This window comes from Salvelinus sp. IW2-2015, linkage group LG11 (assembly GCF_002910315.2).
Source record: "Salvelinus sp. IW2-2015 linkage group LG11, ASM291031v2, whole genome shotgun sequence".
Lineage (NCBI taxonomy): Eukaryota > Metazoa > Chordata > Actinopteri > Salmoniformes > Salmonidae > Salvelinus > Salvelinus sp. IW2-2015.
In genome coordinates, this window is record NC_036851.1 from 46,207,048 (window position 1) to 46,221,588 (window position 14,541).

Here is a 14,541-nt window from a genome sequence, read left to right on the forward strand (position 1 = left end):
CGAGAGAGATATCATTTCAATCCCCCATATATTTAATTTGGAATATATATATTATTTTAAAAAAAATTTTTTAAAAAATATATATTCCTTCTTTATTATTTCCCCTAACCCTACCACCCCTCCCTAATTTCAGTAAGCTATTGGACAAAAATAAATAGGCTTCCACTCCAGTTTATACATCCTACATACATTTCACGGACAGTATATTTTACATTAGTTATCTTTTGTTTGTTTTTAATCCCATCCTTCAGCCATCATCAACCCTCCCATCCATCTCCGAAGCCCATCCTGCTTAATTTCTACTTTTCCATATATTTTTAACTGTGCTGTTTCATAAAAGTTCCGAACCCTATACATTTTACGGACAGAGCATATTTTACATTAGTTATTTTGTTGTTTTTAATCCCACCCTTCAGCTCCACTCAACCTTCATCTATCCCGAACACCATCCATTTTGGATTTCTATTTGCCATATATTTTTCAACTGTGCTGTGATGTTTCACAAAAGTTCTGAACCTTTCTATTCTCATAGTTTCTACGTAAAATTTTTCTAGAAGTATTATTATATTATGATCAACTGACTATGACTTTTCCAATCACCCACTAGTGCTATCTGCAGAGTTAGCTCCAGGTAAATGTTGCTCTTCTTCACACATTCCTGGACCTGCGACCAAAGACAAGCAACATATGGGCAGTACCAAAACAAATGATCTAATGATTCTGTCTCTTCGCAGCAAAATCTGTAGAGCTGGGATGGTTGTATCCCCATGACATTCTATTGGTTGCAAGAATTTAGTATAATAATTTAAATTGAACAATTCTAAGTTTTGAATCCAGCATTGTTTTGCGTAATAAGTTCATAAACCATGTGCCATGGAATCGGTTCATTGAAAATCTCTTCCAACTATTTTGCAATCTATATGGAACAGCTGTAAAAGAAGGAGTGAGAGGTCTAATGTGTTAATATTTAATCATTTCTACCTCCGAATTCATATTCATTATATAAATAGGTCTGTTTAATTTTGTCTGGCTTGCCATTCCAAATAAAATGTAATATTGTTTCCTCATATAATTTTTAAAACAGGTCACTAGATGTAGGCAAGGCCAAAAGTAAATAGGTCAACTGGGATATGACTAAAGAGTTAATCAGGGGGATCTTTCCACAAATAGACAGGTATTTTCATTTCCATGGTATCTATTTTTGCTAACTTTCTATTAAAATGTCTTTCTTTCTTTCGGGATTTGAATACCGAGTATGTCCACATCACCGTCAGACCATTTTATTGGTAATGTAAAAGTTTTATTTTTAGTAATCCAATTAAGTAATAAGGCCCGAGTGGGAGTGGTATATGGCCAATTTACCACGGCTAAGGGCTGTTCGAATGCACTGTGCCTGGATACAGCCCTTAGCCGTGGTATATTGGCCATATACCACAACCCCCCGGGGTGCCTTATTGCTATTATAAACTGGTTACCAATGTAATTAGAGCAGTCAAATTACATTTTTTGTCATACCCGTGGTATACGGTCTGATATACCATGGCTGTTAGCCAATCAGCATTCAGGGCTTGAATCACCCAGTTTTATATACATAATATAGTACACTTGTAATCCAGAGAGGTTAGAAAATGTATCTAGATCCTCTGTAAGGCTGTGGAGGGATCCAAATTGTGGATTTATTTAAAAAAACATGAATCATCAGCCTACAATGACACCTTTGTTTTTAAGCCATGGATTTCGAATCCCTTATTTTTATTGTTGTATCTGATTTTAGTAGCTAACATTTCGATGTTCATAATAAATACAGTTGAAGTTGGAAGTTTACATACACCTTAGCCAAAATCATTTAAACTCAGTTTTTCAACATTCCTGACATTTAATCCTGGTAAAATTTCCCTGTTTTAGGTCAGTTAGGATCACCACTTTATTTAAGAATGTGAAATGTCAGAATAATAGTAGAGAGAATCATTTATTTCAGCTTTTATCACATTCCAGTAGGTCAGAAGTTTACATACACTCAATTAGTATTTTTGGTAGCATTGCCTTTAAATTGTTTAAGCCATTTTGCCACAACTTGGAAGTATGCTTGGGGTTCATTGTCCATTTGGAAGACCCATTTGCGACAAGCTTTAACTTCCGGACTGAAGGTCCTTGAGATGTTGCTTCAATATATCCACATAATTTCCCTCCTCATGAAGCCTCTATTTTGTGAAGTGCACCAGTCCCTCCTGCAGCAAAGCACCTTCACAACATGATGCTGCCACCCCGTGCTTCATGGTTTGGGATGGTGTTCTTCGGCTTGCAAGCCTCCCCTTTTTCCTCCACACATAACGATGGTCATTAATGGCCAAACAGTTTCTATTTTTTTGTTCATCAGACCAGCGGACATTCCTCAAAAAGTACGATCTTTGTCCCCATGTGCAGTTGCAACCGTAGTCTGGCGTTTTTTATGGTGGATTTGGAGCAGTGGCTTCTTCCCTTGCTGAGCGGGCTTTCAGGTTGTGTTCGATATAGGGGTCCTTTTACTGTGGATATAGATACTTTTGTACCTGTTTCCTCCAGCATCTTCACAAGGTCCTTTGCTGTTGTTCTGGGATTGATTTGCACTTTTCGCACCAAAGTACGTTCTTCTCTAGAAGACAGAATGCATCTCCTTCCTGAGCGGTATGACGGCTGMGCSGTCCCATGGTGTTTATACTTGTGTACTATTGTTTGTACAGATGAACGTGGTACCTTCAGGCGTTTCAAAATTGCTCCCAAGGATGAACCAGACTTGTGGAGGTCTACAATTYTTTTTCTGGGGTCTTGGCTGATTTCTTTTGATTTTCCCATGATGTCAAGTAAAGAGGCACTGGGTTTGAAGGTAGGCCTTGAAATACATCCACAGGTACACCTCCAATTGATTCAAATGATGTCAATTAGCCTATCAGAAACTTCTAAAGCCATGACAACATTTTCTGGAATTTTCCAAGCTGTTTAAAGGCACAGTCAACTTAGTKTATGTAAACTTCTGACCCACTGGAATTGTGAAACAGTGAATAATAAGTGAAATAATCTGTCTGTAAACAATTGTTGGAAAAATTACTTGTGTCATGCACAAAGTAGATGTCCTAACCGACTTGCCAAAACTATAGTTTGTTAACAAGAAATTTGTGGAGATGTTGAAAAACGAGTTTCAATGACTCCAACCTAAGTGTATGTAAACTTCCGACTTCAACTGTATGTCCCCATTACCAGTAAAACATAATCAAAACCTATTCCTTTCACTTACTTGCTGTGCTGTTTCGTTGTTGATTTGTTCAGTCGTTTCATTCTCAACCAGGATTTCTATGGAAYGCCGTTTGGGTCTTTACGTGTCAAAAAAGATACACTATTTCACGTGTCAAATAACACTATTTCATGTGTTAAATWAGCTTGTTGACCAATCTGGACCTAAATATGACTGCATGTCACATAATAATTGAACACATGAATACATTTTTTACGTAGTTATTACACATTGATTACACTATCACTCGTATTTCATATGTCACAACGATTAATCGATACGTATGCTATGATGCTGGTAAAGTTGTCTTGCGCACCTACAGTGYTGATCATWAAAAAAAARCTAGCTAGCTTATGGATGCAAACAAWGTTCTTCCCAAAAACATAGTAAAACGACATCATCTGGTTCAAAGTTAGCTAACTATATAGCTAGGTGTCATCTAAAATAACCCTAATTTATAAAACAGTTGTTATTTGATTAATGGTAGTCGGATCCATCTATGTGAAGCTAGCCACAATAAGGATTAGCCACAATAGTGGATTTTGGGGTTAGCCTTCAAAATAAAAGTATGTCATTGACATTGATGCAAATTAATACAAATAGTAGAATWATGCCGTAATTGAATAGATCATGCTWAACGAGGTTGGAATGTTGTCATATAAAATCAACAAAAGACAATMATTTGTTAATTTGACAAAAATCTGTTGAAATCACAYTGGATGTATTATACTTTAGAATTGCATTAGGGGCRTACTTATTTCACTGTACAGTCTTACCTATGGATTGTGGATCAATGACATGGGGTATCARTCTACTCAKTGACACCCAGAGAACATTAGCGTTGTAGCTCTTATTGCAGGACTCTGAAACAACTGTGATTTGAGCAGCATTTATTGTCAACATATGTGTATTGAACACTATTCCTGAGGAAAAACAATACTGCGTGGATGTTTGAGTCTGATAACTCTGAGGAGGACGTTAGAAAAAAATATCTTGGGTATTGAGTAGACTGATACCTCATTTCATGGATCCCCAATCCTTAGGTAAAACTGTACAGTGCAATRTKAATGTCAATACACATAATAGGCTGACTGGKGAGGTGATTTCACACAATCACAGTCCCGCGATAAGAGCAACAAYGCTAATATTTGCGTAAACTCTTCACAGTTGTGTTCTGTGGGTGTTACCGAGTAGRCTGATACCCCATTTCATTGCTTCACATCCCAACCTTGTTTAACATTATCTAGTCTATTTATGGCATGATTCCACCAATTGTAACTGTCAAAAGAGGTACTTTTATGTTGAAGGCAAACCGCAAATTCCACTATTGTGCCTAATCGTTATTGTGGCTAGCTTCACAACACATAACCCGGTCCGGTCGATCCTCACTAGCCAGATTAAGCTAGCTGGCTGCTTATAACATTTAACATTACGATTTAGAGTAATTTAGCAGACCGCTCTTATCCAGAGCGACTTACAAATTGGAAAGTTTCATACATATTCATCTTGGTCCCCCGTGGGGAATGAACCGCACAACCCTGGCGTTGCAAGCGCCGTGCTCTGATCCAACTGAGCCACACGGTCGAAAACCCCAACATTTAGCTTTGGGGCAACAGGGTTAAGTAGCTGGCTTGCTATTTAGTTTCATGACTGAAGTTATACTTACTCACAAGGATTCCTATATCATTGCTTAGAATAATGAAATGACTGCAGTTTCTATGGTCATTGTTTTCAGGCTGGTTATATTGTGGCTAGCTAGGTTAACAAAGCTAGCTAGCTACCCAGAAGTTGCGGTCAAACAAAAAATGCTTTATTACCAACGCGGTATTGTAACACAATCGTTCGTGGTCGTGTTGCTTGTTTGCAGACATTTTTGTACAGCTTTGACAGTACTACTGATAGTAGTGTGGGCGTTGGCTTGCACGCCAAATTCAGAACACAACATTCTACACTAGAACTGTGTTATTTAACAGCGTCAAATAGGTTATTTAACGTGTATTTTTTGATACGCAAGACCACGGGTTCTATAGTTTTCGTGAAGCTAACAGTGATGCTATTTACTGTGCAACTCCGGTGGCAACATCTGAAAAATAGCGCACTTGGTAGTGTGTACCGGTGCTCGACCGTTCGCAAAAGCCAACATCACCCACAACAGAGTCAAGGGCAATGAATTCCATTATCTTGGCGTTAATGGATTTCGCCTTTTGAGTTGTCTCGCTGAAATGTTCTTACTCTTTCAAGTGACTGCTGGACTTGGTTGACTGCTCGATCCACACAGCAGACCTTGTGGGCTGGGTTAGGAATGCTGTGCTGCACTTGTAGCGCACCATTTTACGTGGCGTCATTACATCATGTACCTACGTTTATATAGGTATGCATGTCAGTTTTGAAATCGGTTTTGCACATTGTAACTGTTTGTTACATGCTAATATTGCTTTGTGGACTTCACCGGACAGATGTTTGCTTTCTGGTTTTGTGATGAAACAAAGGTGTGGTTTGAATTAATTCTGCACTGTGTTTTCTTATTGTCTCGGCCTTAGGTCTAATATATCACAGTCGCAACGGCATATGAATAACAGGTTATAGAACAAACAATACAATTATCACAACACATACGTTGTAATATGGCATTTTTTCCTGGCTTGGCTTCCCCAGTTATTTTACCCACGCACCGCTACTGGATAATAGTATGAACATTCTGTATTAAAAAGAAAGTAAAGATACATACGATAAAACTAACTAAATAGCAAAGTTGGGTTGAAACTTGTAAGATGTCACCCTTCTCCGTTGGCGCCATCTTCATCCAGTTAAAAAATAAAAAAGTAAAGGATTTTATTTCTCATTCGAGGAACGGCGCATTGGGCTCACAAAAAAAACGAACTAAATGGAATTCAAGTAATTGTTTAATAACCCCAAATAGTCCGAATGAAGCAACATCGCATTAGTGGAAACCAAGACTGTTCTCAGGGCAGGCCTGGTTGTAGCTACATTTTTACATTTTAGTCAGTTAGCAGGTGCTCTTATCCAGAGCRACAATTGTATCAAGTACATTTTCCCTCAACAAAGTATTTATCAGCAAAGTTTGTGCTAGTGGGAAAAGACAAGTTCAGTTTTTTTAAAGATACTCTTCGAAGTTGGGTTTCAGACGTTTTCTGAAGATGGGCACCTGCCCTGAGAACAGTCTTGGTTTCCACTAATGCAATACAGCCAGAATGAATCTAAGATAACTCAAGAAATCTTTAATTAATTTGGACATTTTTGCCGAGGAGGTTTTAGTTACTCAATTTTACATCTAGCTAAGGTGTTTGGTGCAGTATTTCTCAGGTAAAAAAATGTGCATCATGTTGTCTTATGTAAATAAAGTCTGATCTGCTGCGCTGGGCAGGTGTTTCACTGTCTGTGTGTTCTGCCATACGATTGGATAGAGCGCAATCACCGCAGCTGTGTATCTGTATTAGTGGGCAAGTGAGCATTGTCGAATCAAAACCAAACCCTTAAGTAAGTTATCACTTGCAATACTCTGTTTTGGACGAGACTGACCTTATGACCAAAAGTATCCTTTTGTAGTCAATTTTGTCCGCGCTGTGTTGGAGCTCCCGAGTGGCGCAGCGGTCTAAGGCACTGCATCTCTGTGCTAGAGGCATCACTACAGACCCTGGTTCAATTCCAGGCTGTATCATAACCGGTTGTGATTGGGAGTCGACATAGGGCGGTGCACAATTGGCCCAGTGTCGTCTGGGTTAGGGTATGGCCGGGGTAGGTTGTCATTGTAAATAAGAATTTGTTCTTAACTAACTTGCCTGGTGTTTTCATCTCCTCTAGAATCAACTGGCGAAAGGAGGCCATGGACATAGATTACATTGTCTTTGAATAATTGCCACATTCTTGACATTTGCAAATCTTGAACGCCATCGTTGTGTTCCCTCCATAACGTAAATCCCACTGTCTTTATATCAGATTCTATGAAGATTCAACAATGCCAGCCAAAGGGACMAGTAGGTCCAGCCTGGCTGATCTCTTGTTGACATATRACTTTAAAGTTGTGTGTTCTGCATGYTCTGTAAAAGAGAACGAAATCTCGTACACCCTTAAAGCAGTCGACCACCAATGCAGCAGAGAACTTCTATTGGCTAAAGGCAAAGGTACTAACAAATGGAGGCTTGTTTCCCGCCGCCCTGAATTTCCAAACCCAAGCCAGTATGAAGTTTGTTGGTTCTTCAAGGAGGGCTCTGGGTGTATGAAGCACAGGAACCGCTGCACCTTCGCAAGGAGCCAYGAGGAGGCCACAGTGTGGAACTTTGTAAAGCACCAGAGGATAGATCACAGCACGTTAATTAGACTGATAACCGAGTCGGATAGAAGTGCCATCCAACTGCAAAACACGGCCAAAAACATCCTCACTGAGTTCTCAGGGGAATTTCAAGAGCTTTGTAAAGACTGCTTCCTCGGCACTCCACCAATAATTACAGGTAAACGGTGGAACAACACTTGCTCAGTGGATGCAGCCCATGTCTGGAGCCCAGTCTTGGTTCATCACCTGGCAGAAAGTCAGGGGAAGGAAGTCTACAATCAGATAAGGCCTCTGCCCCCAGTCTGCCCTTTCCAGTACTGCAMCCATGTCATGCAAGGTATGCCCTGTTGGCACGGGCCCAGACAGTGCCAGTTTGCCCACAGCGAGGTGGAGATGGCTGTCTGGCGAGCAGAGGCACGYGGGGGGAGTCGCCAGGAACTCCTGCAGCTCTCCCAGGAGAGGCAACGTCAGAAGCARCAGTCGGCTCAAGACGTAGTGCCCGTCCCTAACCTGCAGGTGGCGATCTACTGCAAGGCTTGCCTCCTAACCCTCTCCTCTCGGGAGAGCTTTTTCAAACACTGTGCCTCATTGGAGCATGCCCAGATGATCTCCGGGGACACGACCACAGAGTGGAAACATCGTCCCCCGCCCCACGGCCGCAAAGCAGAGTTTTGGCTGTGCGAGAGGTAAACATGTTTTTGTAAACTCAAGGAGACAACCTCCACACACAATGCACATTCCAGACRTTTTTGTACACACCTGAGTGACTGCGAACACTGCAAAGCCTAAAAGTGCAATCTGTATGATAGATGCATATGTAAATAGCCCTTATTGTCTATATTATATTGTCATCAATAAGCCATTTTCTTAACAAATCATGGGATATACAGTAAATGTAATTTGTTGAAATGATCAATAAGCAGCAATAAATCTTACTGATTGTGCCTTTAGCGTCTCATTATAGTTTGTACTGCCATTTCTTCTCAGGCCTGACACCTGTGAATATGGCACCAACTGTGTGAAAGCTCACTCTGAGGAGGAGCTTGAAGAGTGGGTAATGCGAGCCGAAGAGGACAAGGAGATAAGGCGCAACATAGAGGCTCAAGGCCTCATGTCTTACAGGGATCGTCTTTTGGAGGAGTACAGACACAGCAGCAATGAAGTGCACATTGTAAGTCATCATAGTTCAGATCAGGAACAAATGTCTCCATGCAATTGAGATTCAATCAAACCTGTACTTGAGTAAACCTGCACTGCTTAACAATAATAATGTTCCTGCACAATTTCACTGAGGCAAATAATTAGATGATGCCTCACGTGTGAAATGAACAAATGAATATTAAATGTTGACAAAGCGGTGCATTTTTCCAGGAACAGAGTGATTAGTCAGCAACGCAGGTTTCCTSCATTGTGGTTGTGGACTGAATCTGACAATGAGTGTCAGTTATGTTTCAATGTAAAGAACAAATGGTTGATTTATTTAAGTGGGCAAGTGACATGAACTATTACATCTGTCAACATATGCCATAATAACACCGGTCATAACTGTTTCCAATACATTTAAAATGAYACTGTTATACCGTTTTGTTACTGCCCTCCAGCACACTGATATAACTTTTAGATATTCTACCTACTACATATTATCTACATTTGTTTACTATAAAAGGCTCATTGTCCCCAAGCAACTAACAGTGTGACTTCATGTTACAGATGTCAGAGCAAGTTGATGACGTGACTGTCACTTTTGAAGAGGATTTGTGTGTGGAGACTGATGCAGAATTCCAATGGAAGTTCCAGATCAAAACAGAGGTAACAGTTGGCTAGAAGTATGACATGTTGTTTTAATGGTTATTCCTAACTGCTCATTATGTCAATATATAGGGCTCTTGAATACAGTCAATACACTGTGAGAACATTTCTCTGCTCAGTGTCTGTGAATATAATACGCTGTGCTTTTACATTTTCTTCTTTGTGTCTCTACTCCATCTAAGTTTACTGTTGGCAGTAAAAGATTCAAGGCCAGGGCTCTTTCTCACAACTGTTTCCACTTTTTTGTCCTTCATTGCTATCTCTTTGGGCTCTGAGAAACAGAGTACATTCTCTCCACTAAAGTTTCTATGTCCAACCTCTAATTTCAAGTGGAATGATTCTCATATTCATGATTTTTATCAACTGGCTGGGGTGGAAACAAACTGGGCTACTAATAATTAATTTTGTTGTACAAAACAATAAATAAATGATTTTCGTCCCTCAGCTAGCCAAGTTAGCGAACTAKCAAGGATGAGGTGACTAGCGAAGTTAGCATTTTGCAAACATAATTCATAGTGTATTGTGTTTAAGTGTCATTGGTCACCTGTATATTTTGCCTGTGTCTTCACAGAGACTACTTGCACATGTAGCATTACTGAAACAGGAACCTGGAGCCTCTTTCTCCCTGGAYGAAAACAGTCCTGAGCCCTGCACTTACTCCACGGGTGAACCGTTCTGTAWCTCAGACATGACCTATGACATCATCGTGTCCTTCAAGTCCAACAACCCGGGTCTTTACGAACAGTGGTTGGTGTTCGACTTTGACATGAGGCCAGTGCTCCTGCAGAAACTGAAGGTTAAAGTCGGACAGCAGCTATCCCCTAAGCTTGAGGAGCCACCTGAGGATGTTGGGCCCCCTTCCCAGAATCTGGAACGCTGGCATCGGGGGAACAGGGTCTTCATCCCCTGCTTGGAAAAGACAGAAGTACAGGAAGAGCTTCTGAAGGAGTACAAGCCTCCTCAGATTAGTTTGCGGTATAAACCACTTGACGACCGCAACACGCCCATGAATCACCAGAATTACAAAGAGAGGATGCACAGCTTCCTGTACACAGAGGAGCAGGCAGAAGATCAGGTGATTTCAAGGTAATAGCATCAGTAACTTTCTCATGGTTTTATTTCCTAGCTGATCATCTTTAATAATATTGTGTCGTTCCACAACATTAGTGCACATTTTTATATCCCTTTGATATTTTAAATAGAAATTGTTCACTAATATTAAATCTTAAAAGCCTGTTTTATTCAATGAAGTGCCCATTATTATAGACCACATGGAGAATTCAATGAATCAGATTGTTAATATGAGTAAAGATATGCTAAAGTCCCAAAATATCCTTCTGTGCACTCTCTGTGACTTCCAGGAAGATTTTAACCCACTTCACCCTAACATTTCACCTAGTTATTTTGTTGCTTTGACAGTCATTTATTATTATTAGATTATTATTTATTTCATGTGTTTAAGGTCAAAGGTCAAATAGGGGATAACCTGCACGAGTGTGAGATAGAAATGTGATTTGGGTCACGGCAATTAGGGTTAAGTGCATTGGCAGATTTTTCACCTAGTCGGCTCTGGGATTCAAACCAGAGACATTTCGTTTACTGGCCCAACACTCCCTAGTGATTCATATAAAATAAAAAATAAAGTAAGTTCAACCCTGTTACGTGAACTGAACTCTCGTTTTAATATGGTGAGACTATTCCTTTTTAAATACATTTTATTGAACATGTAATAGTCAAATCATAGTGTAAAAGCAGGTGAGCTGGTTCTACTCTATTTGGCAATTTTCTGGTGTTTTGTGTTAGAAAACTGAGTGGATCGCGCATAACACTCCAACCCTGTTACCTATAGATTGGTAGGCTCGACATTTTTTCAACAATACATTTGTTTTGGTGAAGCTTGCGTTCAATTGCCCCTCCCTGTTGCAGACAAGCTTCCATTTTTTCTTTCACAAGGGGATTTATGGCTGATTTAAGATTAAATTGTCAACCCGGTTACAGTCAACCTTGTGACTTTATTTGGCACTTATACTATAGTATATATATTTTTTATTTAACCTCTTGAGATGGGAAAACTTATGTTTTATTAGGTTGAATGTGTGCTCTTTATGACAAAATGCTACATTTATGTGTGTCACGTTCCTGACCTTATTTCCTTTGTTTAKTATGTGTTTAGTTGGTCAGGACGTGAGCTGGGTGGGCATTCTATGTTATGTGTTTCTATGTTGGTTTCATTTGTATTTGCCTGATATGGTTCTCAATCAGGGGCAGGTGTTTTGCGTTTCCTCTGATTGAGAACCATATTAAGGTAGGCTGTTCTCACTGTTTGTTTGTGGTTGATTGTTGCTGTGTCTGTGTATGTCGCACCACACGGTACTGTTTCGTTTCGTTCTTTAATTTATTTCCGTGTGTTCCTTCCTGTTCGTGCGTTCATGTTATATGTTCTCTAGTTCAGGTTTGGTCACGTCGTTTATTGTTTTGTAGTTATCAAGTGTTCTTCGTGTTCGTCTTCGTCTTGATTTAATAAATTCATTATGTATTCAACCAACGCTGCATTTTGGTCCGATCCTTCTCGCCTCTCCTCATCCGATGAGGAGGACGACTTAGACGAGCGTTACAATGTGAAATCAAATGTTTTTCTTTTCACCAAGTTACACATCTCAAAAKACAACGAATTGGGGGAACGAACCTATTATAAATTATTTTCGGTTAAAAGGACAACAACCTCAAAGTCCTTCCATTTTCTTTTTGTGTTTTAGACTCAATGTTCGAGGGACCATCACCTTGTCGGCCACCCTAGACAACCCTCTGTTTGGGATGAAGATAGCTCCTCTGGGGGAACTATTCTGTGCCATCTTAGTCCCTTTTACTCTCACCCCAGACACACCAGAGGGTTTGATGCTGAGACGAGGCATCCAGTCAGCTCTCATAGCACCAGTATCTTCAGATAATCAAAGTCACAAGGTCTACGAAGCCATCATTCTCAGAGACGCCACCAGTGAGTATAAAATGCACTTGCAGCTGTCTAAAAGATGCTGCTCTGACCTGAAGCTCCAAAAAAATGAAACATGTGAAATGGAAGTCCAGTTCCAGCTGAATCGTCTGAAGTTTTGTGAGATGCACAAAGCCATAGATCTCCTTCCAGACACAGAGAGAGTGTTACCATACTTCAGGAACTGCAGTGTCCCTGTTAACGAAATACAATACCCCAAACTCAATGCAAAGCAGCAGGCAGCCATTGATTTCATCATAGGGGACTCCGATGGAAGAGAAAGTGTGGCCCCCCTCCTCATTTATGGACCGTTTGGAACTGGGAAAACCTTCACGCTCGCTACAGCAGCCAAAGAGCTGGTACGGCAACCTCACACCAAAGTACTGATCTGCACTCTTACAAACAGGTAATGACCCCAATGTTCTATTGACCCCAATTCACTTAAACCAAGTTCAACTTTCTAGTCCCTTCATGTATTTTCAGTCTTACCTAATGCAATTCATTGACTGGCACAAATACTAATTTTTACATAATAGTGCTTAAGACTGGTAAAAACTTGTTTTTGCAAGTAGTCCTACTTATGCGAGCTTTTTGTWAACATTAGATTAGCAACAAAGGAAGTTTATTTGACATCTGTGTAATGATTACTTAAAAGAACACAGTGAGGCTGTTGCACTATTATGAGTGTGTCCATCAATCATTTGTATTGTGTAAGCCTCATATCAGTTTGACAGTTACAGTATACACTGACAGTTAAGTATTATGTAACACATTGTGCAAATACACTGGTTAATAATCCTGCAGCAACGGGAAATTTGAATTATGTGGATTATAWTAAATGTACATTTTGTTGATACATTTTTCATTAGGACAAATCAAGTCTGAAATGTTAAAGTGGAAATGACAAACTTTATATACTCTTAAATTGGCATTTTCTGCTGCGCAGGACAATTCTCTGCGACAACAKAATTATCAAATTAAGATGGCACATCTGTATGTCATGTATTAATCCCAATGTTAATACATATTTGAATTACACTTGTAGTTACAGTGTACCTGCTTATTAATTACTTGAAAAGCATCAATTTCATTTAAAAAAGTAGGGCAAGCAATTTTCAGTTCTGGGTTTAAGGACAATCACTGTTAAAAGTTAAGCACGACTAACCTCTCTCTTGTCAGCTCTGCAGATTTGTATGTCAAAGACCACTTCCACTCATACATTAACTCTGGACACCCTGAGATGAGGCCACTGAGGATAAAAGCAAATAAACTAGGGGTTCCAGTGAGTTCCACGGATGAGATCACACAGAAGTACTGCCTTCTATCAGAAAACGGACAGTTTTTCCTACCTCCTGCCAAATGTGATTTAGATTGCCATCGAATAGTCATCACRACCACTGCAATGGCAAGGCACTTCCATGACCTGAAGCTCCCTGACGGCTACTTCACCCACATCCTGATTGACGAAGCGTCCCAGATGCTTGAATGTGAAGCTCTGATGGCCCTTGGTCTGGCTGGGCCAGTAACTCGAGTGGTTCTAGCTGGAGATCACATGCAGATGGGACCAAARCTCTTTTCAGTGGACGATGACCAACGCTCCAATCACACCTTGCTGAACCGTCTGTTCCACTACTATCAAGCCCAGGAGAGTAGTGCAGCTTTGAAAAGCAGAATCATTTTCAACGAGAACTATCGCTCCACCAAAGAGATAGTAGAATTCGTGTCCACTAACTTCTACGTTGGCAAGTCTGATGCCATCAAGGCTGTAGGTAATGTTCCAGCTCATCCRAACTGCCACCCCCTGAGGTTCCACCATGTCAGAGGAGAATCTCACTTGGACACCACATCCATGTCGTGGTTTAATCTTGAAGAGGTTACATGCGTGGTTAAAATAGTGCAAAATCTGCTMAGAGATTGGCCACCCGCATGGGGGAATAAGGATCAAYGCTCAGTCTGTGTTCTCTCTGAAGGATGCCAGGTAAAAATGGTTATTTGTCATTTGAACTTAGTTTAGGAAATCTAATCAATTTCTTGAGTAAATAGGGGAACACCAACATTTTTTATGTGACTTTTTTGTGTCATCGTTTGTCTTTTTTTGTAGGTTCCAATGATCAGGAAAGAGCTTCGGAAAATATCTCTGARCCGAGTGACTGTGGAAAATATTGCCAATGTTCAAGGTATTTA

General features: G+C 40.2%; 1 protein-coding gene across 2 annotated transcripts in view; it reads left to right on the top strand.

Moving 5' to 3' along the window:
- The window catches only part of LOC111970487 (3'-5' exoribonuclease HELZ2), a 49,367-nt gene that overhangs the window by 22,944 nt on the left and 11,882 nt on the right, over positions 1-14,541 (top strand). The window contains exons 2-8 of one of the 2 annotated variants that reach the window (XM_023997254.2): positions 7,091-8,245; positions 8,547-8,730; positions 9,270-9,368; positions 9,940-10,454; positions 12,125-12,763; positions 13,537-14,335; positions 14,459-14,534. In XM_023997254.2, the coding sequence (XP_023853022.1) occupies positions 7,245-8,245; positions 8,547-8,730; positions 9,270-9,368; positions 9,940-10,454; positions 12,125-12,763; positions 13,537-14,335; positions 14,459-14,534 (3,313 nt within the window). In that variant the 5' untranslated portion in view covers positions 7,091-7,244. The remainder of the gene's footprint in view (positions 1-7,090; positions 8,246-8,546; positions 8,731-9,269; positions 9,369-9,939; positions 10,455-12,124; positions 12,764-13,536; positions 14,336-14,458; positions 14,535-14,541) is intronic. The other variant, XM_023997255.2, reaches the window with a different exon arrangement.